We start from the raw sequence: 27034 nt of genomic DNA, 5'->3' as shown, positions 1-27034 counted from the left end.
ATCCCAGCCGTCATCGGGCAGTAGGCAGGGGACACCCTGAACCGGTTGGCAGCCAATCGCAGGACACACAGAGACAAACAACCATTCGCACTCACACTCACACCTAGGGACAATTTGGAGTGCTCAATCGGCCTACCAAGCATGTTTTGGGGATGTGGGAGGAAACCGGAGTGCCCGGAGAAAACCCACGCGGGCTTGGGGAGAATATGCAAACTCCACACAGGGAGGGCCGGAGGTGGAATCAAACCCGCACCCTCCTAACTGTGAGGCAGATGTGCTACCCAGTGCGCCAGGTGCCAGATCATGCTGGAAAATGAAATCATTATCTCCATAGAGCTTTTTAGCAGAGGGAAGCATGTAGTGCTCTAAAATCTGCATTTACTCTGGACTTGATGAAACACAGTGGACCAACACCAGCAGCTGACATGGCTCCCAAACCATCGCTGACTGTGGGAACTTCACACTGGATTTCAAGCAACTTGGATTTTGCTCCTCTCCAGCCTTGCTCCTTTTTTTCTGCTCCTCCTATTTATTTATTTATTTATTTATTTATTTATTTATTTATTTATTTATTTATTTATTTATTTATTGTTGTGTTATTTATTCATTATTTATTCAGCACGCTTTTGTTATACTTGTTTACTTGTTTGTCTGTTGTGAGCCATGTCTTGTCACCGTGGGATAGGGGGGAACGAAATTTCGGTTTCTTTGTGTGTCTTTGGCATGTGGAGAAATTGACAATAAAGCTGACTTTGACTTTGACTTTGACTTTTCTCCAGACTCTAGCACCTTGACTTCCAAATGAAATACAAAACTTGCTTTTGTCTAAAAAGAGGACTTTGGACCACTATGCACCGCCCACTTGAAAGACAGCAGGGACGCACAGAGCCTATGGCAAGGCATTCAGACCATCACGGACTACAAGCCTGCGCCGCAGAGCTGTGAGGGCAATATCCGTCTGCTCAATGATCTGAACCATTTTTTTGCTCGCTTCGATGCTCAGAACAGCACTTGCCCGCTGAAGACCCCTCCCCCTCCACACGAGCAGCCCCTGTGCCTCTCTGCTGATAGCGTGAGGAGGACGCTTGCCGCTATCAACACCCGTAAGGCACCCAGACAACATCCCTGGTCGAGCGCTGAAGGACTGCGCTGGGGAGCTGTTGGGTGTCTTCACGGACATCTTTAACATTTCCCTGCAGCTGGCCATCGTCCCATCATGTTTCAAGGGTGCCACCATCGTACCTGTGCCGAAGAAACCTGCTCCATCCTGCTTCAATGACTACCGCCCCGTGGCACTGACACCCATAATCATGAAGTGCTTTGAGCGGCTCATGGAGCACATCAGGTCCATTCTCCCCCCCCCCCCCCACCATAGACCCCTTCCAGTTTGCGTACCGAGCCAAACGGTCCTCTGAGGATACCGTCTGCTCTGCCCTCCACTCAACCCTCACCCACCTGGAGATGAGGGACTCATATGTGAGATTGCTGTTTGTGGACTTCAGTTCTGCTTTCAACTCCATTGTACCACAGCGACTCATCTGCAAACTCGACAAGCTGGGCCTCAGTACCTACCTGCAACTGGCTACTCGACTTCCTCTGTCAGAGGCCTCAGGTAGTACGTGTTAGCGACAATATCTCCGCCAGCATCAAGACTGCGTGCTCAGTCCGCTGCTCTTCACCCTGCTGACACATGACTGCACTGCGACTTACAGCAGCAACCGTGTGCTGAAATATGCCGACGACACGACTCTGGTGGGTCTCATCACCGAGGGCAATGAGACTCAATACAGATCGGAGGTCGAACTTCTGGCCACGTGGTGCAGGGACAACAACCTCCTGCTGAACGTCAACAAGACCAAGGAGATTGTTGTTGACTTTCGAAAGGGTCGCACCCAACACCTGCCACTGACCATCGACGGTGCTGTGGTGGAGAGAGTGAGCAGCACCAGATTCCTGGGGGTGCACATCAGTGAGGACCTCTCCTGGACCACCAACACTGCGTCATTGGTGAAGAAAGCTCTGTACTTCCTGCGGAAACTCAGGCGAGGGAGTGCTCCTCCGGCCATCATGACCTCATTCTATCGTGGCACCATTGAGAGCATCCTCTCCAGCTGTATCGCTGTGTGGGGTGGTGGCTGCACTGAATACAACATGAAGGCCCTGCAGCGTATAGTGACTACAGCTGGTAAAATTATTGGTGCTTCACTCCCCTCCCTGAAGGACATTTACACCTCCCATCTCACCCGCAAGGCGATTGTGTGTGATGTGAGTCACCCCGCTCACTCTTTGCCCTCTGGGAAGAGGTACAGGAGCCTGCACTCCTGCACCACCAGACTCACCAACAGCTTCATACTCCAGGCTGTTAGGATCGTGAACTCTCTCCCACCTCCTGCGTGACGTCCTGTACTTTTGCGCTATATCCTGACTGTCTGCTGTATGCACACTTGCTCCATTTTTGCTCCTCTAATTTATTATGTTTTGTTTATTTATTATTTATTCATCACTCTTATTTATTAATTGTTTGTGCCTTCTTGTTTTTTGTGTTGTTTACTTGTATGTAAGTTGTGTACTATGGCTTGTCACCGTGGGATAGTGGGAAACGTACTTTCGATCTCTTAGTATGTCTTGGCATGTGAAGAAATTGACAATAAAGCAGACTTGGACTTTTTTGACTTTTTGAACAGTAGCTTTTGATACCTGGACTCCAGCTTCAGTCCACTGTCTTTGAAGCTCCCCCAAATTCTGGAAGCGACTCTTCTTCACAATGCTGTTAAGGCTGCGGTCATCTCTCTTGGTTGTGCAGCGTTTCCTACCACATTTCCCCCTTCCAACAGACTTTTTGTGGATGTGCTTTGAAACTGCACTCTGTGAACAGCTTGCTCTTTGAGACATTTCTTTTTGTGTCTTACCCTCCTGATGGAGGGTGTCAATGATGGCCCTCTGGACAGCAGTCAGATCAGCAGTCTTCCCCATACTTGTGATTTAGTTTACTTAACCAAGCTGGGTGTTTATCAAGGCTCAGGAAGCCCTTGCAGGTGTTTCGAGTTAATTCGACGATTCAAGTGATTAGTTGAATACACTACTAGTGTACTTATTGTCACGCACCGGTGTCATCCAGCCACGCCCCCTTGTCACCACGATCGCTGTCACCTGTCGCGGGCTGATTGGGAGTGCTTTATTAGCGCGGCCAGCGCTACAATGCTTGTCAGCTTGTCTCGTGATGTCTGCGTGCACACCGGTCCCTTCCACAGCTACTCTACTTGGAGATCACCCGTCCGCCACCTCCAGTCCTCGCCAGTTCGAAGCCCAGCCGACAGCTCCGTCACCTGGCTTGCCATCCGGCTAACCACCCCCGACGAGCGCAGCCTCGCCCGATCGCCGCTTTAGCTCTCCAGCGTTCCCCTCTCCCTTCACAATAAAGACTGCCTCACTTTGCATTTGGCTGTACTGTCCGATCTCTCACACTTATTCATGATATTCTAATATTTTGAGATAAGATATTTGAGTTTTCTTAAGCTGTATTCCGTAATCAACAATATTAAAATAATAAAAGGCTTGCAATATTTCAGTTGGTTTGTAATGAATCCAGAATATATGGCATTTTGGTTTTTTTAATTGTATTACAGAAAATAAATAACTTTATCACAATATTCTAGTTTTCTGAGACAGTCCATATATATATATATATATATATATATATATATATATATATATATATATATATATATATATATATATATATATATATACTCTAATTATATATCGTATTTATTCTAATTATCGCCCATATTCTAATAATCACCCAGTGTGTTAGCGATGACATAAATAAAAACATTGATACCTCTAATTATCGCCCATGCTGCTAAAAATTCCCCCCAAAACGTAAGTTTTTCTCTGCGACCGCATGCCGACGTCATTGCGCAAGTTTGAATATGACTGATTTGACAGCATGACGAATGTCCCTTTTAAATTGTTTTTCTCCATAAACTATGATACAATTACACTCGTCACTCCGCTACAATATCCTCACAGAATTACGTTATTGGGGCGTGCGTTCGAACAAGACGATCGCGATAACATGACGTGTGTAACATTTGATGTGCGACGGTAACGTGTCGCATCGATGGAGCCTCAATTGACGCATCCCGCTGTTAGAGGTAGTTCTTCCATATTTCATGTATTGTGTAGACATTTGGGGTAATAATTACATAAGCACAATATATCCACTTATTATTTTACCAAAAAAAAAGCAATACGGATCGTTCATGGGGCAGGATACGGGGATCACACAAATTCATTATTCTTAGAGTCAAAACTGATCAAACTCAAAGATATAGTGGAATTCCGGACAGCACAAATACTTTACAAAGCAAATAATAATCTGTTGCCAACTAATATTCAGAATCTTTTCACTGGAAGGGAAGGGGGTTCTAATTTAAGGGGGACATTGAATTACAGGATAAGGAAGGCACGCACAACAACAAAAAAACATTCTGTATTTCAATTTGTGGAGTTAAGTTATGGAATACTTTGGAGGAAACGCTCAGGGAATGTTCAAACATCTATCAGTTTAAAAAAAGATATAAAGAAATTATTTTTACAAGGTACAGAAATGAAGGTGTATGAGTATCAGGGGGTGCTTAGTAATTATTGATTTACGTTTCTTTGTTGGTTTTGTTTGTCTGTTTGTCTTTGTTTCGTTCATGCTGTTATTTTGTTTATTTTTATCATTCAGGTATCTTTGTGTTGTATTTAAGGTATGTATGTATGTTAAATGTCTGTGTGTGAGATATACGTGTGTATTAATATGTTTAGTGTCTAGCGATCAGCAGGTGGGAGATGATTTAGTAATTTAGTATTTTGTTGGGATAACTGGGGCAAAATGATTTATAGCTGGGTATTTGGGATTATTAAAAGGGGGTGGGATTAAATAAATTATACTTCTTCCCACTCCTTTTCAGGCATGTGAATGTGATTTATGGTTTCTTTGTGGTTATATCTTTATTTCTACTTTTTTAGTTTGTGTGTATGTATGTGTGCATATGTATATATAGGTATATGTATATTTTATAGGTATTTTATACATAAATATGTATATGTATGTATGTATGTACGTATGTATGTGTATATATGTATATGCATGTATTTTGTCATGTCTTTTCATTGTGTACAGTAATCATATTTTTTTTCTTTTACATGTTTGAAATAAACGAAACGAAACGAAACGAAACGAAACGAAATGATTGTCCGTTGCAGTCTGTGCTTGTCTTGTTTGGAGGCCGATCCAAACCAGACAGTGATGGAGGTGCAGAGGACAGACTGGATGATGGCAGTGTAGAAGGTCTTCAACAGCTCCCGCGGCAGGTTGAACTTCTTGAGCTGTCTCAGGAAGTACAGCCTCTGCTGGGCCTTCTTCCAGACAGAGTCTATGTGGCCGGTCCATTTCAGGTCCCAAGAGAATGTGGTTCCCAGGAACTTGAAGGTGTCTGTGGAGAGAATAGTATTACTGTGCATAGTGAGGGGTGAAAGTTGTGAAGGGCCTCGCCTGAAGTCCACTGTCATCTCCACGGTCTTGAGCGGGTTCCGCTCCAGGTAGTTTTGGCTGCACCAGTGGACCAGCCGCTCCACCTCCTGTCTGTACGCAGTCTCATCACCGTTCTGGATCAGTCCGATGAGAGTGGTGTTGTCTGCATACTTCAGGAGCTTCACAAGAGAGTCACCTGCGGAAAAATTGTTGATGTAGAGAGAGAAGAGCAGTGGGGAGAGGACGCACCCCTGAGGGGCTCCAGTATTGGTGGTCCGGGTGTCAGATGTGATGCTCGCCAGCCTCACACGCTGTCTCCTGTTGGTCAGGAAGCTGGTGATCCACTGACAGGTGGAGGCAGGCACCGCGAGCTGGATGAGCTTCTGTTGGAGGATGTCAGGAGCGATGGTGTTGAACGCCGAGCTGAAGTCCACAAACAGGATCCTGGCGTACGTTCCTGGGGTGCCCAGGTGTTGCAGGATGTAGTGCAGTCCCATGTTGTCCGCATCATCCACCGACCTGTTTGCCCGGTAGGCAAACTGGAAGGGGTCAAGCAGGGGGCCCGTGACATCCTTCAGGTGGTTCAGCACTAACCTCTTGAAAGATTTCATGACCACAGATGTCAGTGTGACAGGTCTATAGTCATTCAAACCTGTGATGGCGGGCTTCTTGGCCACTGGAACGATGGTGGAGCTCTTGAAGCACAAGGGCACCTCACACAGCTCCAGGGAACGATTGAAGATCCGTGCAAAGGTGGGTGCCAGCTGCTCAGCCCAGACTTTCAAGCAGGAAGGTGACACGCCGTCTGGGCCCGGTTCCTTCCTGATCTTTTGTCTCCGGAACATCTGGCGCCCTTCCTCCTCGCGGATCTGGAGTGCGGGCGCGGCCTCTCCAAGAGAGAGAGTCGGTGACCACGGTGATGGAGGTGCGGACAGAGCAGTTGTGGGGGGAGGTGAGTATGTAGATTGTGCTGCAGGAGGTCCCGTTGTGTGGGAGGACCGATCAAACCTGCAGTAGAACCTGTTTTATATATGATCTCTCTCTCTCTCTCTCTCTCTCTCTCTCTCTCTCTGTATATATATATATATATACAGGCTGACTAGCTCAATCAGTAAGTGACATGACTTACAAACGGAAGACCCGGGTTCGATTCCCGGCAGGGGCACAATATGAGCAATGAGCGATTACCTTACCAACAGTCAGTGTGGGTCCTTAGGCAAGACCCTTAACGATACCGCCTACCTCAGAGATAATGAGAGTACAAGAAACGAAAGACATGCCGGCTCAGACGTCGCCCGGACAAACAAGGTCTGCGTCAGGTGCTGGGGAACCAGAGCACCCTGATGAAAAATGGGCTACTGGAACAAGACACAAATGGGCGAGATGCGAGAATAAGGATCTGTTGGAATGCTACTACTCTAGCAACCCGAGCAAGAGGGGTTACATGCGGAGAATGCGGGAACAATGGCAACTTCAATACCCACAGTCAACACTATCGGCCAAACAACTAGTAGCTCAATGTTCCAATATCCATAAACGGCACCTGCTATCACACCTCGAGATTGATGAGATACAACACAAATGCCATAGCGAAGGCCAACCAGAGCACCAGGTCAGAGACGAGTTAAATCCATGTAAAAGCCCAGAGGTTGGGTACGAAACCCCAATAAGCACAATCAAGCTGAACGAGGCAGCAACTGACCTGAAGAACAAGATCACGGTGAGAATGAATGCTCGGGAACCTAGATACACACTGCAGAGGCTAAGTGAAGTACCCTCAGAAAGTCTCCTAGAAGATGTGAATGCAGCATTGACAACAATTCCTACGGCTACCATCACTGAAACCAATGAGCTGATATACACCTCAGCAGCAGTGATCCTAGAAATGCTTGGCTACAAGAAGAATGACCATATGCGACCACAACAGTGCCCACCATGGAAGAGAAGGCTGGAGGCCAAAATCAAGATAGCACGGAGAGAAGTGAGCCAAATGACAGAGGCCCAGAAAGGTGCAATGAAAAAGCAAGTTCCCCAAAAATACAGCCATATGCCCATACCTGAAGCACTCGAAACTGCCAAACAAAGACTCCAAGCCTTGGCCAGCCGCCTAAAGAGGTACACAAGAGAGAATGAAGCCAGACGAATAAACAGGTTGTTCACAACACAACCAGCAAAAGTGTACGCTCAGTGGCAGGGGAACAATAGCAGAGCAGACCCACCAAGGCTGGAAACTGAACAGTACTGGAAGGATATATGGGAGCGGGAGGCATCACATAAGAAGGATGCACAGTGGCTGGGGGCTCTGAGAAAGGACCACAGCAAGCTCCCTGAACAGAACCCAGTAACCATCACAGTGGCAGACATCCAGAGAAGAGTCTCAGGAATGAAAAACTGGACAGCACCAGGCCCTGACATGATCCACAGCTACTGGCTCAAGAAACTTACAACTCTCCATGAGCGCCTGGCAGCACAAATGAACCAGCTGCTAAGGGATGGGACTCACCCTGAATGGCTAACCCAAGGGCGTACGATCCTGATCCAGAAGGATCCATCAAAGGGTACAGTCCCATCCAACTACCGGCCAATCACCTGCCTCTCCACAACATGGAAGCTGATGTCGGGCATAATATCAGATAAGATCAGCAGGCACATGGATCAATACATGAGCACTGCTCAGAAAGGGATTGGTAAAAATACCAGAGGAGCAAAACATCAACTCCTGGTGGATAGAACAGTCACCCAAGACTGCAGAACTAGACGTACCAACCTGAGCACTGCCTGAATTGATTACAAGAAAGCATATGACTCAATGCCACATACTTGGATCACTGAATGCTTGAGGCTGTACAACATCAATGGGACTCTGAGAACCTTCATCGCCAACTCGATGAAACAGTGGAAAACCACACTTGAAGCCAATGGCAAGCCACTTGCACACGTGACCATCAAATGTGGTATATACCAAGGAGACGCTCTGTCCCCAATGCTGTTCTGTATAGGACTGAACCCCCTCAGCCAAATAATCAACAAGACGGGCTATGGATACCAACTCAGGAATGGGGCCACCATCAGCCACCTCCTCTACATGGATGACATAAAGCTGTACGCTAAGAACGAGCGGGACATTGACTCCCTGATCCACACTACCAGGATCTACAGCTCTGACATCGGAATGTTATTCGGACTTGAGAAATGTGGCCGCATGGTGACTAAAAGAGGAAAGGTAATCCACACAGAGGGGGTCTCACTCCCAGAAGGAACAATAGCAGACATTGAGGACAGCTACAAATACCTTGGAATTCCACAGGCAAATGGCAACCTTGACGAGGAAACAAGGAAAGCAGCCACAGCCAAATACCTCCATCGAGTAAGGCAAGTCCTAAGAAGTCAGCTCAATGGCAAGAACAAGTCCCTAGCCATTAACAGCTACGCCCTACCAGTAATCAGGTACCCTGCAGGAATCGTACGGTGGCCAAAGGAAGGTATACAGACCACAGATATCAAGACACGGAAGCTCCTAACCATGCATGGAGGGTTCCATCCCAAGTCCAGCACCCTGAGACTGTACACTAGCCGTAAAGAAGGAGGCCGAGGACTAGCGAGCGTGAGAGCCACGATCCAAGATGAAACATCCAAGATCCATAAGTACATCAGGGATAAGGCCCCAACGGATGACGTGCTCAGTGAATGTCTCAGACAATGGGCATCAAAGGAAGATGAGGTGCTGGAGGGACCATCATGGGAGGACAAGCCCCTACATGGGATGTACCACCGAAACATAGCTGAAGTAGCTGATATCCAGAAATCCTACCAATGGCTAGAAAGAGCTGGTCTGAAGGACAGCACAGAGGCACTGATCCTGGCTGCACAAGAACAGGCCTTGAGCACCAGAGCAATAGAGGCCCAAATCTACCACACCAGACAAGACCCCAGGTGTAGATTGTGCAAAGAAGGTCCTGAGACAATCCAGCACATAACTGCAGGGTGTAAGATGCTGGCAGGTAAAGCATACATGGAGCGCCATAACCAAGTAGCTGGAATAGTGTACAGGAACATCTGTGCAGAGTATGGACTGGAAGTCCCAAGATCCAAGTGGGAAACACCTCCAAAGGTGGTAGAGAATGACCAAGCCAAGATCCTCTGGGACTTCCAGATCCAGACAGACAGAATGGTAATGGCGAACCAACCGGACATTGTGGTGGTGGACAAAGAGCAGAGGAAAGCCGTTGTGGTTGACATAGCCATCCCAAATGATGGTAACATTAGGAAAAAGGAACATGAGAAACTTGAGAAATATCAAGGGCTCAGAGAAGAGCTGGAGAAGACCTGGAGAGTTAAGACTTCAGTGGTACCTGTGGTCATTGGAGCACTAGGGGCAGTAACCCCCAAACTGGAGGAGTGGCTGAAACAGATCCCAGGAAAAACATCTGACATCTCAGTCCAGAAAAGTGCAGTACTAGGAACAGCAAAGATACTGCGTAGAACCCTCAAGCTCCCAGGCCTCTGGTAGAGGACCCGAGCTTGAAGGGAAAAAGAGGCCACCCACGGGGGGTGAGGAAAAGTTTTTTTTTTTTATATATATATATATATATATATATATATATATATATATATATATATATATATATATATATATATATATATATATATATATATATATATATATATGACGTAGGGCAGCAGTCCCGGAGGAAACCCACAATGGCATGGGGACAACATGCAAACTCTACACAGTAAGGTTGTATCTCTAAATTGTGAGGTGACAAAATGAAATTGCAAAGCATTTACAAAATTTGACCAATTATTGCAGGAAAAAAAATCAGTCGGCCATTAATTAATCTTGAATGTTTTTGGAAAGTATATGGAGAGAAAACCAACATGACTGTAGAGAGATCTTGCAAACCTCCTCCTCACCCGTTACCACTTCGCCTTTGGTGACCGCAAGAACTGTAGTAAAATCCAGATGACACACAATCTGAATTTATAAATTTATAAATTCATTAAAAAAATCTATTCTATGAACAACATTCGACTGCACTATGAACCATACATGCACACCTGCATGCACAAACACACCATTCTAAAAATCAGTTCTATGAACACAATTTAACTGTACTATGAACCATGCATGCACACATGCATGCAAACACACACCATCCTAATACTATCCAGTATATGAATAATGAATGGTAATGTTCTGCTCCTGTCTTCAATAAATAATGCCCATCAATATGTAGCCATATCGCGTTCTCTTTCTCCCCCTCTCTCTCTCTCTCTCCCTCTCCCTCTCACTCTTGCTCTTTCTCTTTGTTTCTCTCTATATCTGTCTGTCTCCCTCTCTTGCTTTCGCTCTGTCTTTCTCGTGCTGTGTTTCTCTGTATCTCACTGTCTTTCTCTGTCACAAGCTGTTAGTAGGAACAATAAGGGAGCTCGAGAAATTCTTGTGAAGAGTGAAAGAAAATAGTACAGGACAAAGATGACAACTGTGATTTCAAAATTTGAATAGCAACAAAACAAAAGTTGAGAGGAGGAGCAAGAGTGGAGAAGTAGAAGTTACGTAGCTTTAGATCACAGAGGACTGAGACTCAAGGACAACTTGAAAATCCAGCATATTCAATTCAGGGAAGAGGGAAACAACTGGATAATCTCAAGAAATGGCTTCAAACTTCAATGACATTGTCAAGCAGGGCTATGTACGGATGCGCAGTCGCAAACTTGGGGTAAGTCAACTAGATCGACACTTGCAATTTTCGCATTGATTTAAACAATCATTAATGTTAAACCAAAATGCATTGTTCTACTGAAAACTGATGACTTATATGAAGTGTAGTTTACACAAGGTTGTTGTGATTATGGGACTATCACTGTTGTTGATACAGCAGTTGAGCTCATTGTTCCAGGAAAAAAATTGTCAAATGCAGCAATTGATCTAATATTTATAACATTATTATTATGACAATATGACATTGACAATGCAGGTTATGATGCCATCTCAGAATTTTGTGGTTAAGTCCTATCTTTTTATGTATTTGTTTACATTACAAAAACAATTGCAATTTCTGATGTAAATCGAATATGTCCTTCACATTTATGCACGCAAAAATACAGTCACGTAACACACAGAAGTAAATATGGTCTTAGGTAATGGGGTTTATCTCATTGACAGAGAAGCCTGTCCATCCATCCATCCATCCATCCATCCATCCATCCATCCATCCATCCATCCATCCATCCATCCATCCATCCATCCATCCATCCATCCATCCATCCATCCATCCATCTTCTTCCGCTTATCCGGGGTTGGGTGGCGGGGCAGCAGCTTTAGGAGGAATTCCCGGACTTCCCTCTCCCCAGCCACTTCGTCCAGCTCATCCCGGGGATCCCAAAGCGTTCCCAGGCCAGCTGAGAGACACAGTCTCACCAGCACATACTGGGTCGTCCACGGGGTCTCATGCCGGTGGGACATGCCCGGAAAACCTTCCCAGGGAGGCGTCCACGAGGCATCCTGATGAGATGCTTGAGCCACCCTATCTGGCTCCTCTCAACGTGAGGGAGCAGCGGCTCGACTGCTAGTCTCTCCCGGATGACCGAGCTTCTCCAAGGGAGAGCCCGGACACCCTGCAGAGGAAACTAATTTCGGCCGCTTGTATCCGGGATGTTGTTCTTTCAGTCACGACCCATAGCTCGTGACCATAGGTCAGTGCTTCTCAAAATTTTTCTGTGATGCCCCCCCTAGGGAGAAGAAAATATATTGCGCCCCCCATGTTATTAACATTAAAGAAAAACAAAATATAAATAAAAAAGAAAGATCAATTTACAATAAAGAATAACTATTAATAACATTGTTTTTTAGTCTGTAACAGAACAGATTCAATGTGCATCACTTTGCCTGAAATTAAAAATAAATTATAATTATTTAAACTATAAACATTCTTGACCAACTGCCATTTTATGCTGGAAAAAATACAATAAAATAATAATAAACATATATATCAGCTCAGTGGCCTAGTTTTCAGCTCAGTGGCCTAGTAGTAGAGTGTCCGCCGTGAGACTGGAAAGTTGTGGGTTCAAACGCCGGCCGGGTCATACCAAAAACTATAAAAATGGGACCCATTGCCTCCCTGCTTGGCACTCAGCATTAAGGGTTGGAATTGGGGGGTTAGATCACCAAATGATTCCCGAGCGCGGCACCGCTGCTGCTCACTGCTCCCCTCTCCCCCAGGGGATGGATCAAAATCACATGGGGATGGGTTAAATGCAGAGGACAAATTTCACCACACCCCGATGTGTGTGTGACAATGATCATCGGGACTTTAACTTTAACTTATAATATTAAATTACAATAAATAATATTCAATTCAAAGTAATCAACAACATTGACTCAGGAGCACAATATATAAAACATTTTAACCTACAAAACAAAAATGAATAAAACAATTTGTGCTCAAACTGAGGCAGCATGACCATATCCACGGCTGCAGGTAGTATCAGCTCTTCTGCAATGGTGTGTTTTTTTTCTTGCACTGAGCAATTTGGTACGCTGCTTTATATAATGCTTACAATGCTTGCTGATTGACTGAAGTAGCATTCATAAAGTGGGATGATTGTTCGCAATATTCAGCCCGTTTTTGCTGAAAAACCTCAAGCATCTAATCGCCGTGATTGGGGTGCAATGACTTTATAAGTGCCACCTTAATTTATTTGGCTTCATACTGTCCGCTGCCAACATTGTAAGGCACAGTAAACACACCGGTCTTTCCTCGTCTCCCGCTCTACGTACGCTTCGTCATATTTCCTTTTCTGAGCTTTCGTGTGACTCTCAATTCTTTGATCTCCATCTCTCTCCGCCGTTCTTTTCAGAACTATTAGAGAAGCACTGCCATAGGTGAAGGTAAGAGCGTAGATCGACCGGTAAATTGGGAGCTTTGCCTTTTGGCTCAGCTCTCTCTTCACCACGATGGACCGGTACAGAGTTCTCATTACAGCTGATGCACCGATCTGCCTGTTGATCTCATGCTCCATCCTGACCCCAAGATACTTGATCTCTTCCACTTGGAGCAGGATCTCATCCCTCATCCGGAGAGGGCATTCCACCATTTTCCTACTGAGGACCATAGACTCAGATTTGGAGGTGCTGACCCTCATCCCGACCGCTTCACACTCGGCTGCGGACTGCTCCAGTGAGAGCTAGAGATCACGGCTTGAAGAAGCCAACAGCACCACGTCTTCTACAAAAAGCATAGATGCAATACTGAGGTCCCCAAACCGGACACCCTCAATGCCTCGGCTGCGCTTAGAAATTCTGTCCATAAAAGTTATGAACAGAATCGGTGGCAAAGGGAAGCCTTGGCAGAGTCCAACCCTCACTGGGAACGAATCCGACTTACTGTCGGAAATGCGGACCAAACTCTGGCATCCATGATACAGAGACCGAACCACCTTTAACAGTTTGTTCGGCACCCCATACTCCCGAAGCACCCTCCACAGAACTTCCCGAGGAACGCGGTCAAACGCCTTCTCCAAGTCCACAAAACACATGCACCCTCAAGGATCCTGCCAAGGGTATAGAGGTGGTCCACTGTTCTACGGCCAGGACGAAAACCACACTGCTCCTCTTGAATCCGAGATTTGATCTCCTGATGGAGCCTGCTCTTCAGCACCCCTGAATAGACCTTACCAGGGAGGCTGAGGAGTGTGATTCCTCTGTAGGTGGAACACACCACCCGGTCCCCCTTCTTAAAGAGGGGAACCACCACCCCAGTCTGCCAATCCAGAGGCACTGTCTCCGATGTCCATGCAATGCTGTAGAGGCGTGTCAGCTAGGACAGCCCCACAACATCTAACACCTAACTCCGGGCAGATCTTATCCACCCCTGGGGCCTTGGCTCCGAGGAGTTTTTCAACTACCTCATTGACTTCGACCCCGGAGATTGGAGAGTCCACATCAGAGTCTCTAGGCCCTGCTTTCACGATGGAAGGCAAGTCAGTCGAATTGAGGAGGTGTGTTGCCATAAAGGCAGTATGCATATGCTTTCATTTTGATATCATTTCCTGTAACTTACCTACCGCTTCCTGTTTGTTGTCAGTTACGTCCTGCCTGTTTTCTATCTGTTCAAAAAAGAGTTTTAACAAACTAATTTCTGACCGTGAGGGATGCTAGAAGCAAAGTCGTGAGTATAGTTTATTCTTAAATTGAATAAGTGTTAGATTAACTTGGGTTTAATGTTGAAAGAGAAGGTATTAAGGAATTAATAGTTTAAAACAGGGGTGTCGAACTCATTTTTTTCGCAGGCTGCATTGTAGTCATCGCTTCTTTCGGAGGGCCATTATGACTGACAACTCAAATAAATGTATGAGCACCTCATACTTTATACAGTAAAAGCTACAAAACAAACTGACAAATAACTCATTTTCAAATCAGACGAGTAAAAACCGGTCAAATATTGAAAAAATATATATTATTAAAAGTGAAGACAATTTGCAATTCTAGTAATGACACACACATTTGATGCACAATTAGCCTTTGCGGGCCACATAAAATGATGTGGTGGGCCGTATCTGGCCCCCAGGCCTTGAGTTTGACACCCGCGGTTTCAAAAGATCGTTTTTATTTACATGTATTTACATGCTATTTGTAAAATGCTAACGTTATATACTACGCTAACGCTATGTGCTAAAAACAGTCAAACCTTGTTTTGTTGCAGTTTTCACTCTGGAAAACTGAGATGCTCATACATTTATTTAGATTGACAGTCATAATGGCCCTCCGAAAGAAGCTACTATGACTACAATGTGGCCCGTGAAAAAAACAAGTTTGACACCCCTGACTTAGACTATACACCACCAGCAGCCAAAGAGTCAGTCAGCCAGAATACCGTAATTGCCGGACTATAAACCGCACCGGATTATAAACCGCACCAGCTAAAATTCAGGGATATTTGAGTTTTTTTCTTACATAAGCCTCATCGGACTATAAGCCGCACGTGCACACGAGTTTTTTTTACAAAGAAAGACAGTACATAATAGCCTTTTTAACGTTTTAATAACATACTTGAACATGTCTTTCTAAACATTGCCTGTAACGCAGCAGTAGTACCGCAGCAACGCGGAAGTGTGCACGCGAGTTATTAGCAAAGAAAGACTGGACACAGAAAGTTTTTTTAAAGCTTTAATAACATACCTTAACATTTCATTCCAAACACTGCCTGTGACGCGGCAGTAATACCGCAGCAACACGGAAGTAACACAGCAAAGTCACTGAGACGTGACGGTAACACAGCAGCAACACATCAGCAACACGGTAGCACAGCACTAACAGGGCTGGTTAAAAAAAAAACATACCAGTAAAAGTAAAAAAAGAGCCGTCTTCATCTTCCTCCTGTGCACTGAAACCATCGAAGTCTTCCTCCTAAGTGTCCGATTGGAATAGCGTTAGATACCCTTCGCCTCACACTTTCTCAGTCTCTCTTTTGTCGTCGGTTTTATGCATTTCTTCGAGTGTGAAGAGGGTCTATTCATGCCAATCTTATTCATGCACGAAGCGCTAAATTACATTAAACTAGCGAGCGACACGTATAGCTTAAAAGCGGCATCATATGCATTTCTTTTGACCCCATAATGACGGTTTGTATATAAAAGCTTCCTGTCTTAGTGTGAATGCGGGTGTGTGCGTGATGCGCGAGACGATCAAAACACAAACTGGCACGTCTTCTTCGGCGCATTATCTCTTCTCCGTCTGTCTCGCTCTTGCTTCCTGCTAGAGCGCCCCCTGGAGACCGGAGGCCGTGAAAATCCATAAGTATGCTCCAGAGTAGACACAAGATAATGTCAGCAACATCGACTGCCTTTGGCTTAAAAGCAGCATCATATGAATTTCTTTTGTCCCCATGATGACGGTTTGTGTATAAAGGCTTCCTTTCAGTAATGTCCGTCTTGATCGCGTTCTGCGTATTGCGCGAAATGTAAACACAAACTAGCACGTCTTCTTCGGCGCATTATCTCTTCTTCGCCTGTCTCGCTCTTGCTTCCTGCTAGAGCGCCCCCTGGAGGCCGGAGGCCGTAAAAATCCATAAGTACGCCGCGCCGCCGTTTAAGGTTCAAACTAACCTTCTGAATAAAATACATTAAAAGTTCACATTCATTACAACTTGTTTTCGGTGAGCAAAATGTCAGAAGAATTGAATTTAAATGCTAATTGATTGGGTTTTAATACAATGCAGATGGTCCAAACAGCACCACTGCTTTGTGTAATCTCTGAGTGACATGGCAGAGTAAGAGAAACGGTTTAGAGCACAGGTGTCAAACTCAAGGCCCGGGGGCCAGATACGGCCCGCCAGATCATTTTATGTGGCCCGCGAAGACAAATTGTGCATCAAATTCGTGTGTCATTACTAGAATTGCAAATTGTCTTCACTTTTAATAATATATATATTTTTTTAAATATTTGACCAGTTTTTACTCGTCTTATTTGAAAACGAGTTATTTGTCAGTTTGTTTTGTAGCTTTTACTGTATATAATAGTGTTAAGAGTAAAAGTGATCAAGTCATCACAAAAATCACGAAAAAATTCTTATATAAGCCGCACCTGACTATAAGCCGCAGGGTCCAAAATTTTGGAAAAAAGTCGCGGTTTATAGTCTGGAAATTACGGTACATTTACTAGAGAAAGGCCCTGAGTTATTACCAAGACTCTCACCTCGCAGCCCAGTGACTTGAATATTGAGGCTCCATCCTTTAACCCCCAGCCAACAATTACTCAAACTACGCCTGCAACTGAACACAAAATTTAGCTCGACGTGACTTAGTAAATACAAGCTTGTATGAGTTTGATGATGAACCTGAAAATTATCGAGTTTGGCTGTCGTCATACAAAAATGCCACTCAAGGACTTGGACTTACAGCTACTGAGGAATTGGACTTGATGACGCAATGGCTTGGAAAATAATCTCGCAACCATATGAAACGTCGCCGTGCCGTGCACATAGCAAGACCACAAATAACATTCGTGAAAGCTTGGGAACATCTTCGGGAGTGTTCAGAGTCAAATGTCTCCAACGATCCGAGTAAGATCTGCCCAATACATGCAAAACCCCACCCAATGAAGAAGTGCAAAGCCTTTAGAGCCGAAACTCTCAACGGCAGAAAGACTTTTCCGAAAGAAAACGGAATCTGCTTTAAATGCTGTAGTTCAACCAATAATATGGCAAGGGACTGTACCACAATTTTGAAGTGTTTTGAGTGTGGCAGCACCCAACATGTCTCAGCTATGCACCCGGGACCAGCACCGCGACCCATTACTCCTCTGACTTCGCCACAGCATGGCGGGAGGGAGAAGAGGTAAACGAAAACCAGTGAGATTAGCTCAAGCTGCACAGCAGTATGCGGTACAGGACAAGTCGGACGGGCATGCTTCAAGATATGCCTGGCGAGAGTGTACCAAAAAGACCACCAAGATGAAGCCATCAAGGCCTACATCATGTTAGACGACCAAAGCAACCGAGCATTAGCTAAGTCCAGTTTCTTTGATAAGTTTGATATTCACACTAAGCCATATCCTTACCAACTGAAAACATGTTTTGGTATCATGGAAACCGTCGGCAGAAGGGCCTTAGATTTTATTGTGGCGTCCTTCAATGGAAGAGTTACGATTCCCTTACCACCACTCACCGAGTCTAATAACTTACCTGATAATCGGTCCGAAATTCCCACACCAAATGCTGCCTGTTAGGTTTTTCCAGGTTATCTTTATCATAGGATTATGTTGGAATGTAACCTGTAATAATTACCCTCGCCTGTCCTGTCTTAACAAAAGTAGTAGAACAAAGTGCTAAGATCTTTTGTCCTGATTGACTAGCTGCAGAGGAAGCAATCAAAGTTGTTTTGTTTACACAACATCGTGAAAGACCCCCTGCTGTGCTTTGATCAGCAGGCCAGGGCCTTCGGCCCCATCCTGTTTGCTCTCACGCCCACTCTCAACCCCCACTCTGTTTCTCTAAATAAAAATGCTCCTGCAAGAGGCCTGGGTCAGACTTCATTCGATCATCGCTGTTCAGACAGCGACGAATTGACTCTCCACCTGCAGGTGCTTAAGAGGACTTACTTGTCTCCTGTTTGGTTCTTGCAAAATAAGTTGGAGTGTGCACAACTCTAACACTGCCCTTCATCACACACATCCCAGAGTTGGACCCCACAGCTGAAATCCTCCTGCTGCTAGGGAGGGACGCAATCAGAGCACACAAAGTACGGTAATAAATAAATGGCCCTGCCAATGCACCCTTCGCACAACGCCTTGACCTAGGCTGGTTGCTGGTCGGAGAAGTCTGTCTCGGGAATACACACAAGCCGTACGCCAGTTCCTTCTGGACGACCATGGTCGACTGTCATCGGTCCTCACTCTTTCAGCCATGCACAAGCCTTTTGCACATTAAAGAGAAACTTCACAACAGACTGCCTTGAAACAGTGCCTTACCACCCAGAGCTAAGGAAGACAGTCTGGGTAAAAATGTGTTTGACTGCACGGAACGGGACAATAAGATTTAAGATTCAAGAATTTTTATTCGCCATGTTTGAGCGTGCCAAACAAGGAATTTGACTTCAATACATCACAGCCTCTGTTCAACATTTAGGTGACTAACGACACTCAGGATGTGTGAAAAACGACAAATATTCTCAAACATCCCCAGATCTTAAACTCCCAGGATGGCAAGGAAAAACTCAAAACTCCAACTAGGGGAAATGAGAAACCTTGAGAAGAGACCACAGATGGGAGGTTCCCTCTTCCAGGATGACCAGGCTGCAATGGATGCAGAGAGGACACATGGTACAAACAGTGTAGACAATTCAAAAAAGGTGTGGAGAGCAGGATGTTATTGCACAGCAATGACTGAGACTCTAAGAGTGGTGTGAGTTCATCAGAGCGACAGCCTGGGGGAAGAAGCTGTCTCTGTGTCTGCTGGTTTTGGCGTACAGAGCTCTATAACGCCGTCCGAAGGGGAGTAGTTCGAACAGATTGCAACCTGGGTGAGAAGGGTCTGTAGAGATACTTGCATGTTTCCTGGTCCTGGACAGGTACAAGTCTTGGATAGATGGGAGGTTGATTCCAATTATCTTTTCTGCAGTCCTGATTGTCCGTTGCAGTCTGTGCTTGTCTTGTTTGGAGGCCGATCCAAACCAGACAGTGATGGAGGTGCAGAGGACAGTATGGATGATGGCAGTATAGCAGGCTTCAGCAACTCCCGCGGCAGGTTGAACTTCTTGAGGTGTCTAAGGAAGTACAGCCTCTGCTGGGCCTTCTTGCGGACAGAGTCTATGTGGCTGGTCCATTTCAGGTCCCGAGAGATTGTGGTTCCCAGGAACTTAAAGGTGTCTGTGGAGAGAATAGTATTACTGCGGATAATGAGGGGTGAAAGTGGTGAAGGATCTCGCCTGAAGTCCACTGTCATCTCCACAGTCTTGAGCGGGTTAGCTAGCACCTTCAATCGAAGATGAAACTTTCATTGAAATGATGGACAAAGAAGTCTACAAAAACGATTCACACAGCTGGGTTGCTCCATTACCGTTCAGACAACCTAGGCAATAGCTTCCCAACAACTGCGAGCAGGCACTCAAGCGATTTGAATCACTACAGCGTCACTTCAGAAGAAAACCAGAAATGCAACAGCAATATATGGAATTTATGGGCAAACTGCTGAAAAAACAATCATGCTGAGGTGGGACCAGAGCTAAGAGAAGAAGAGTGCTGGTATTTACCAAGCTTTGCAGTGTATCACCCACAGAAACCCGATCAAATCAGGGTAGTGTTCAAGTGCCTGGGATCTCCTTGAACAACGTGCTCTTGACTGGACCAGATCTGAACAACACCCTTCTAGGAGTGCTCATGCGGTTCCGAAAGGACAAGGTCGCTGTGATGGCGGATATTCAACAAATGTTCTATCGCTTCTTTGTGGACGAAAAGCACAGAAACTACCTGTGATTCTTATGGTTCAAGGAGAACGACGTAGCAAACAAGGTCATTGACTACAGAATGAAAGTTCATGTGTGTGGAAATAGCCCATCTCCTGCAGTGGCAATTTACAGGCTCAGAAGAGCCATCAGAGATGGCACAGGAAAATACGGAACAGACACAGTCAACTTCGTTGAACGGCACTTTTATGTTGACGATGGCCTCTGTTCTGTTCCAACTGATGCAGAGGCTATTGGGCTGCTCCATAGCACTCAAGCCTCACTCGCTGAGTCTAACTTGAGGTTTCACAAATTTGCCTCAAACAGTCAGGCTGTCTTGGAAGCCTTCCCAAGTGAGGAATGCATACAAGCCATAAAGGACGTAGACCTCAGCATGGGCAGACATCTGCATAACCAAGGCTGAACGAGTAGAACTCCACGTCTTAGGTGATGCATCTATGAAGGCCATTGGTGCCGTAGCCTACTTGAAAGCCATCCAAGAAGACACAGTAGATGTTGGATTTGACATGGCAAAGGTCAAACTTGCCCCTCAGTCAGACCCCACCATTCCCAGACTTGAACTGTGTGCTGTAGTCTTAGCAGTGGACATGGCTGAGCTGATACAGGATGAACTGCATCAAAAACTGGATGCCACTAAGTTTTACACTGATAGCAAAGTTGTCCTTGGATATATTTACAACCAGTCCAGCCGGCTCTATGTGTACGTCCGTAATCGGGTCCACCGTATACGCCAGTCTTCCATCCCTGAACAACGGCACTACGTGAACACTGAAGACAATCCGGCTGACCTGGTGTCACGGTCGGTTCCAGCAGCAAGACTCACACAATGTGGTTCAACGGACCAACCTTCCTCACTTTACTCAGCCAGACCCACCTTAGTCTAAGTTTATTCAGCTTAGTCTCACTGGAGTCAGATGCAGAGGTCGTCCAGTTGTGAAGAGCTACATCACCGATCTACAAGTGAAAGTTCTCAGCACAGAGCGCTTTGAAAGGTTCTCCACATTCGTCACTCTCCAACGAGCCATCGCACTCCTGATTCATATAGCAAGATCATTCAAGACTCCGACAGGCAAGTGTAAGGGATGGCATCACTGTGACTTACTTCGAACAGTCGATGAGCTTTTCCAAACAAGAAAATTCATCATCAAAGCTGTTAGAGGAATGCCTTTGTGAAGAAATTTGAAGCTCTGCAGAGAGAAAATCAAGTTCCGTTATACAGCTGCCTATGCTCTCACAACCCAGTCTTACAAGATGACCTCCTCTGCCTTGGAGGCAGACTGAAGAATGCGGATGTGGCCATTGAACAAAAGAACCCTGTCATTCTCCCAAAGCAACACCACGTCTCCTTGCTTTTCACTAGATACCATCATGCCCAAATAAAGCATCAGAGCCGTCATTTAACAGAAGGTGCGATACGAGCTGCTGGGCTGGGAGGCAAGGGACTTGTTAACTCAACTATCCACAAGTGCGTCATCTGTCGCAGATTTAGAGGATGAATGCAGGTACAACAAATGGCAGATTTGCCCGTAGAGCACCTTACAAACTGCACTCCCTTCACGTATGTGGGCCTGGATGTCTTCGGACCATGGCACGTCTCCACCAGACGCACCGGAGGGATGCAACCTAAGAGCAAGTGCTGGGCCATACTATTCTGCTGCATGAACTCCACAGCAGTTCACATCGAGGTGATTACCTCAAGTTGCATAAATGCGTTGAGGCGTTTCTTTGCCATTAGAGGACCAGCCAAACAACTGAGGTCAGACTGCGGCACAAATTTCATTGGAGCCTGCAAAGAACTTAAGGTGAGTGCACGTCAACCAAACAGCACGGTGCAGCGGTACCTGCACCAACAAGGATGCTCCTGGGTGTTTAACCCCCCTCATGCCTCACACATGGGGGGTTAATGGGAGCGACTCATTGGGGTAGCCCGACGAATTCTTGATTCAATCCTCCGTGATCACAGCATTCACATTACTCATGAAGTTTTGTGTACACTAATGGCAGAAGTGACAGCAATTCTGAATGCAAGACCACTAGTTCCAGTATCAAGTGATCCAGGCAATCCATTCATCCTCACACCATCAATGCTGTTAACACAGAAAGTCGGCGTCCCACCACCTCCAGGAGACTTCACAGACAGAGACCTTCTCACAAGGCAGTGGAGACAAGTACAAGCCTTACCCAACTTGTTCTGGAACCGTTGGAGACAAGTCTACCTGTCAACATTACAAAGCCGCAAGAAATGGACAGAGTCCTACCAGAACCTGCAAGACGGTGACATCCTCCTCAAAGACAACCAAGCTGTCCGCAACAACTGGCCTTTGGTCACAAAGGCTATTCCAGGAACAGATGGATGAGTCCGTAAAGTGGAATTAAAGACAGCAAACCAAGGACGAGCAAAGACTTACCTTAGACCAGTGACCAAAACTCTTTTACTCCTTAATAAGGACTGATGTTTCAAATCGTAGTTCTCAGTTGAGTTTAATGTCACGTCAGTGTAGTGACCTCACAGTGGTCAGGCCATAAAGGTAGTATGCAGTATTTCCTGTAACTTACCTACTGCTTCCTGCTTTGTTGTCAGTTACGTCCTGCCTGTTTTCTATCTGTTCATTAAGAGTTTAAACAAACTAATTTCTGACCGTGAGGGATGCTAGAAGCAAAGTCGTGAGTAAAGTTTATTCTTAAATTAAATAATTGTTAGATTAAGTTGGGTTTAATGTTGAAAGATGAGGTAATTAATAGTTTAAAAAGAACATTTTTATTTACATGTATTTACATGCTATTTTCTAAAATGCTGACGCTATATGCTTCGCTAACGCTATGTGCTAAAAACAGTCAAACCTTATTTTGTTGCAGTTTTCACTCTGCCATGTAAACAGGAATCTTCAGTAAACGACAGTAAAATGTTAACTACGACAGACTCCTGGTTAATGCATCAGAGTTTAACTTGTTGGATAGCTTCAGTTGCTACACTGCAGTGAGGACAACACAGAAGGTCTTCGAAGTATTCTCTCCATCGAGTCAAGACATCCTGAGTTGAGGTCAGCAGCATGCCATCTCCACTGTAAACAGTGTTGATGGTGCACTGCTTCCCCTCCTGAGATGGTGGACCAGAATTTCCTCGCAGCCATCTGGAATTCATTCTCCATGGCCTCGCCAAACTCCTCCCACGCCCGAGTTTTTGCCTCAGCAACCGCCGAAGCCGCGTTCCGCTTGGCCATCCGGTACCTGTCAGCTCGCTCCGGAGTCCCACAGGCCAAAATGGCCCGATAGCTTGACGGCATCCCTTACCGCCGGTGTCCACCAGCAGGTTTGGGGGATGCCACCACGACAGGCACCGACCACCTTACAACCACAGCTCCAGTCGGCTGCCACAACAATGGAGGCAAGGAACATGGTCCACTTGGGCTCAATGTCCCACGCCTCCACCGGGACGTGGGAAAAGCTCTGCCGGAGGTGGGAGTTGAAGCTCCTCCTGACAGGGGATTCTGCCAGACGTTCCCAGCAGACCCTCACAGTATGTTTGGGTCTGCCCGGTCGAACCAGCATCTTGCCCCACCAACGGAGCCAACCCACCACCAGGTGGTGATTAGGTGACAGCTCTGCCCCTCCAAAACATGAGGTCGCAAATCTGATGACTTGACTACAAAGTCGATCATCGAACTGCAGCCGCGGGTGTCCTGGTCCCAAGTGCACACATGGACACCCTTATGCTTGATTATGGTGTTCATTATGGACAATCCACATCAAGCACAGAAGTCTAATAATAGAACACCGCTCGGATTCTGATCGGGGCGGCCATTCCTCCTTTCTGGTCTCACTGTCATTGCCAACGTGATCATTGAAGTCACCCTGCAGAACGATGGAGTCCCCAGAAGGAGTGCTCTCCAGCACTTCCTACAAGTACTCCAAAAAGGGGTGAACCCCAATGCACAGGCGCCCAGCCGGGGTACAGCAAGTATGTCTACACCTACCTGCTCAGCGCCTTTCACCGTGGGCAACTCCAGAGTGGAAGAGAGTACAGCCTCTCTCAAGAGGGCTTGTACCAGAACCCAAAATGTGTGTGGAGGCAAGTCCGACTATGTCTGGTCGGAACTTTTCTGCCTCGCACACCAGCTCGGACTTCTATCCAGCCAGAGAGGTGACATTCCATGTCCCGAGAGCTAGCTTCTGCAGCCGGCGATCGGACCGCCAAGGTCCCTGCCTTTGGCTGCCCCCCAGCATACTTTGCACCCGACCCCTTTGGTCCCTCCCACAGGTGGTGAGCTCATTGGAAGGGGGACCCACTTTCCTTTTCGGGCTGTGCCCGGCCGGGCCCCATGGGCGAAGGCTGGGCCACCAGACGCTTGTCTTCGAGCCCCAACTCCAGGCCTGGCTCCAGAGGGGGGCCCCGGTGACCCGCGTCCGGGCGAGGGAAAACAAAATCCATTTATTGTAGTCTTCATAAGGGGTTCTTGTGAGCCGTGCTTTGTCTGGCCCCTCACCTAGGATCCTTTTGCCATGGGTGACCCTGCCAGGGGCATGAAGCCCCAGACAACTTGGCTCCTAGGATCATTAGAACACGCAAACCCCTCCACCACAACAAGGTGACGACTCACGGAGGGGTAAGGTAGAGATATTTTTGGGAAAAGCTCATTATTTCATGGAGTTGTCCACAAAAGATAACGTTACATCACTGCTGTGCCTAACAAATCACTTTTTTGGGGTACTGGCATGTTTGGGGCTCTATTTAAAGAAATGATATGGTCTGCTCGAGAGGGGGCAGTACGGACTGGGACAGAGGGAGTCTAAATAAACTGGCCAGGAGAGCGGGCTCTGTCCTGGACTGACCCTGGACTCCATATAGGTTGTAGGTGAGAGGAGGATGTTAGTTAAGTTGACATCCTGGACACCACCTGCCATTATGGGGTCCCTGAGAAGCTCCTTCAGCAGCAGACTGTTACACCCACGGTGTAAGAAGGAGAAGTTCCGCAGGTCCTTCATTCTCACTACTGTCAGACTCACAACGCATGCAGCACCTGATCATGCTCACGCACAATAATCTACATCTCATCAGTGCATACTTGGAATTCCAAGTATAAAACTCGCAACCAAACAAACAGTTTTGTTATGACAATAGCCTATATAGGTATATGCCTAACTACACACCTTAAAGCTTGTAGGCATTAAGCCTCAATTGACAAAAAAAATGTCAATTTCTTCACATGCCAAGACACACAAAGAGATCGAAATTACGTTCCCACTATCCCACGGTGACAAGACATTTCACAATGTACATACAAGTAAACAACACAGGAAAAATAAAACAAGAAGGCACAATCAATGAATAAATAAGAGTGATGAATAAATAATAAATAAACAAATAACACAATAAATAAGTACAGGACGCTACGCAGAAGGGGGAAGAGAGTTCAGGATCCTAACAACCTGGAGAATGAAGCTGTTGGTGAGTCTGGCGGTGCGGGAGCGCAGGCTCCTGTACCTCTTCCCAGAGTGCAGAAGATCAAACAAAGAGTGAGCGGAGTGACTCACATCACTCACAATCGTGGTTGCCTTGCGGGCGAAATGGGAGGCATAAATGCTCTTCAGGGAGAGGAGTGAAGCACCAATAATCTTACCAGCCGTGTTCACTATGCGCTGCAGGGCCTTCATGTTGTATTCAGTGCAGCTACCACCCCAGACAGCGATACAACTGGAGAGGACACTCTCAATGGTGCCACGGTAGAATGTAGTCATGACGGCCGGAGGAGCACTTGCTCGCCTGAGTTTCTGCAGGAAGTACAGGCGGCGCTGAGCTTTCTTCGCCAGTGACGCGGTGTTGGCGGACCAGGAGAGGTCCTCACTGATGTGCACCCCCAGGAATTTGGTGCTGCTCACCCTCTCCACCACAGCACCGTCGATGGTCCGCGGCAGGTGTTGGGTGTGACGAACCGGAAGTCAATAACAATTTCCTTGGTCTTGTCGACGTTCAGCAGGAGGTTGTTGTCCCTGCACCACGCGGTCAGAAGGTCAACCCCCAACCTGTACTGAGTCTCGTCGCCCTTGGTGATGAGACCCACCAGAGTGGTGTCATCAGCAAACTTCACTATGCGGTTGTCGCTGTAGGACGCACTGCAGTCATGCGTCAGCAGGGTGAAGAGCAGCGGACTGAGCACACAGCCTTGGGGGGCCCCCGTGCTCAGCGTGATGCTGGCGGAGATTTTGTCGCCAACACGTACCACCTGAGGCCTCTGACAGAGGAAGTCCAGTAGCCAGTTGCAGAGGTAGGTACTGAGGCCCAGCTTGTCGAGTTTGCAGATGAGTTTTTGTGGCACAATGGTGTTGAAGGCAGAACTGAAGTCAACAAACAGCAATCTCACATACGAGTCCCTACTCTTCAGGTGGGAGAGGGCCGAGTGGAGGGCAGAGCAGATGGCATCCTCAGAGGACCGTTTGGCCCGGTACGCAAACTGGAAGGGGTCTAAGGTGGGGGGGGGTGGAGAATGGATCTGATGTGCTCCAAGACAAGCCGCTCAAAGCACTTCATGATGATGGGCGTTAGTGCCACGG

At 46.5% G+C, this 27034-nt stretch overlaps 1 protein-coding gene across 3 annotated transcripts in view; it reads left to right on the top strand.

The window, feature by feature from the left end:
- Nucleotides 1-10338: 10338 nt before the first annotated feature.
- Nucleotides 10339-27034, top strand: part of LOC125967792 (docking protein 4) — a 173939-nt gene continuing 157243 nt past the window's right edge. The window contains exon 1 of one of the 3 annotated variants that reach the window (XM_049719169.2): nt 10339-11244. In XM_049719169.2, coding sequence (XP_049575126.1) covers nt 11179-11244 — 66 coding nt within the window. In that variant the 5' untranslated portion in view covers nt 10339-11178. The remainder of the gene's footprint in view (nt 11245-27034) is intronic. The other 2 variants (XM_049719168.2, XM_049719167.2) reach the window with 2 other exon arrangements.

Source organism: Syngnathus scovelli, chromosome 4, assembly GCF_024217435.2.
Source record: "Syngnathus scovelli strain Florida chromosome 4, RoL_Ssco_1.2, whole genome shotgun sequence".
Classification (NCBI taxonomy): Eukaryota; Metazoa; Chordata; class Actinopteri; order Syngnathiformes; family Syngnathidae; genus Syngnathus; species Syngnathus scovelli.
The sequence above is the reverse complement of the archived record's forward strand: the minus strand, read 5'-3'. Positions and strand labels throughout refer to the sequence as shown.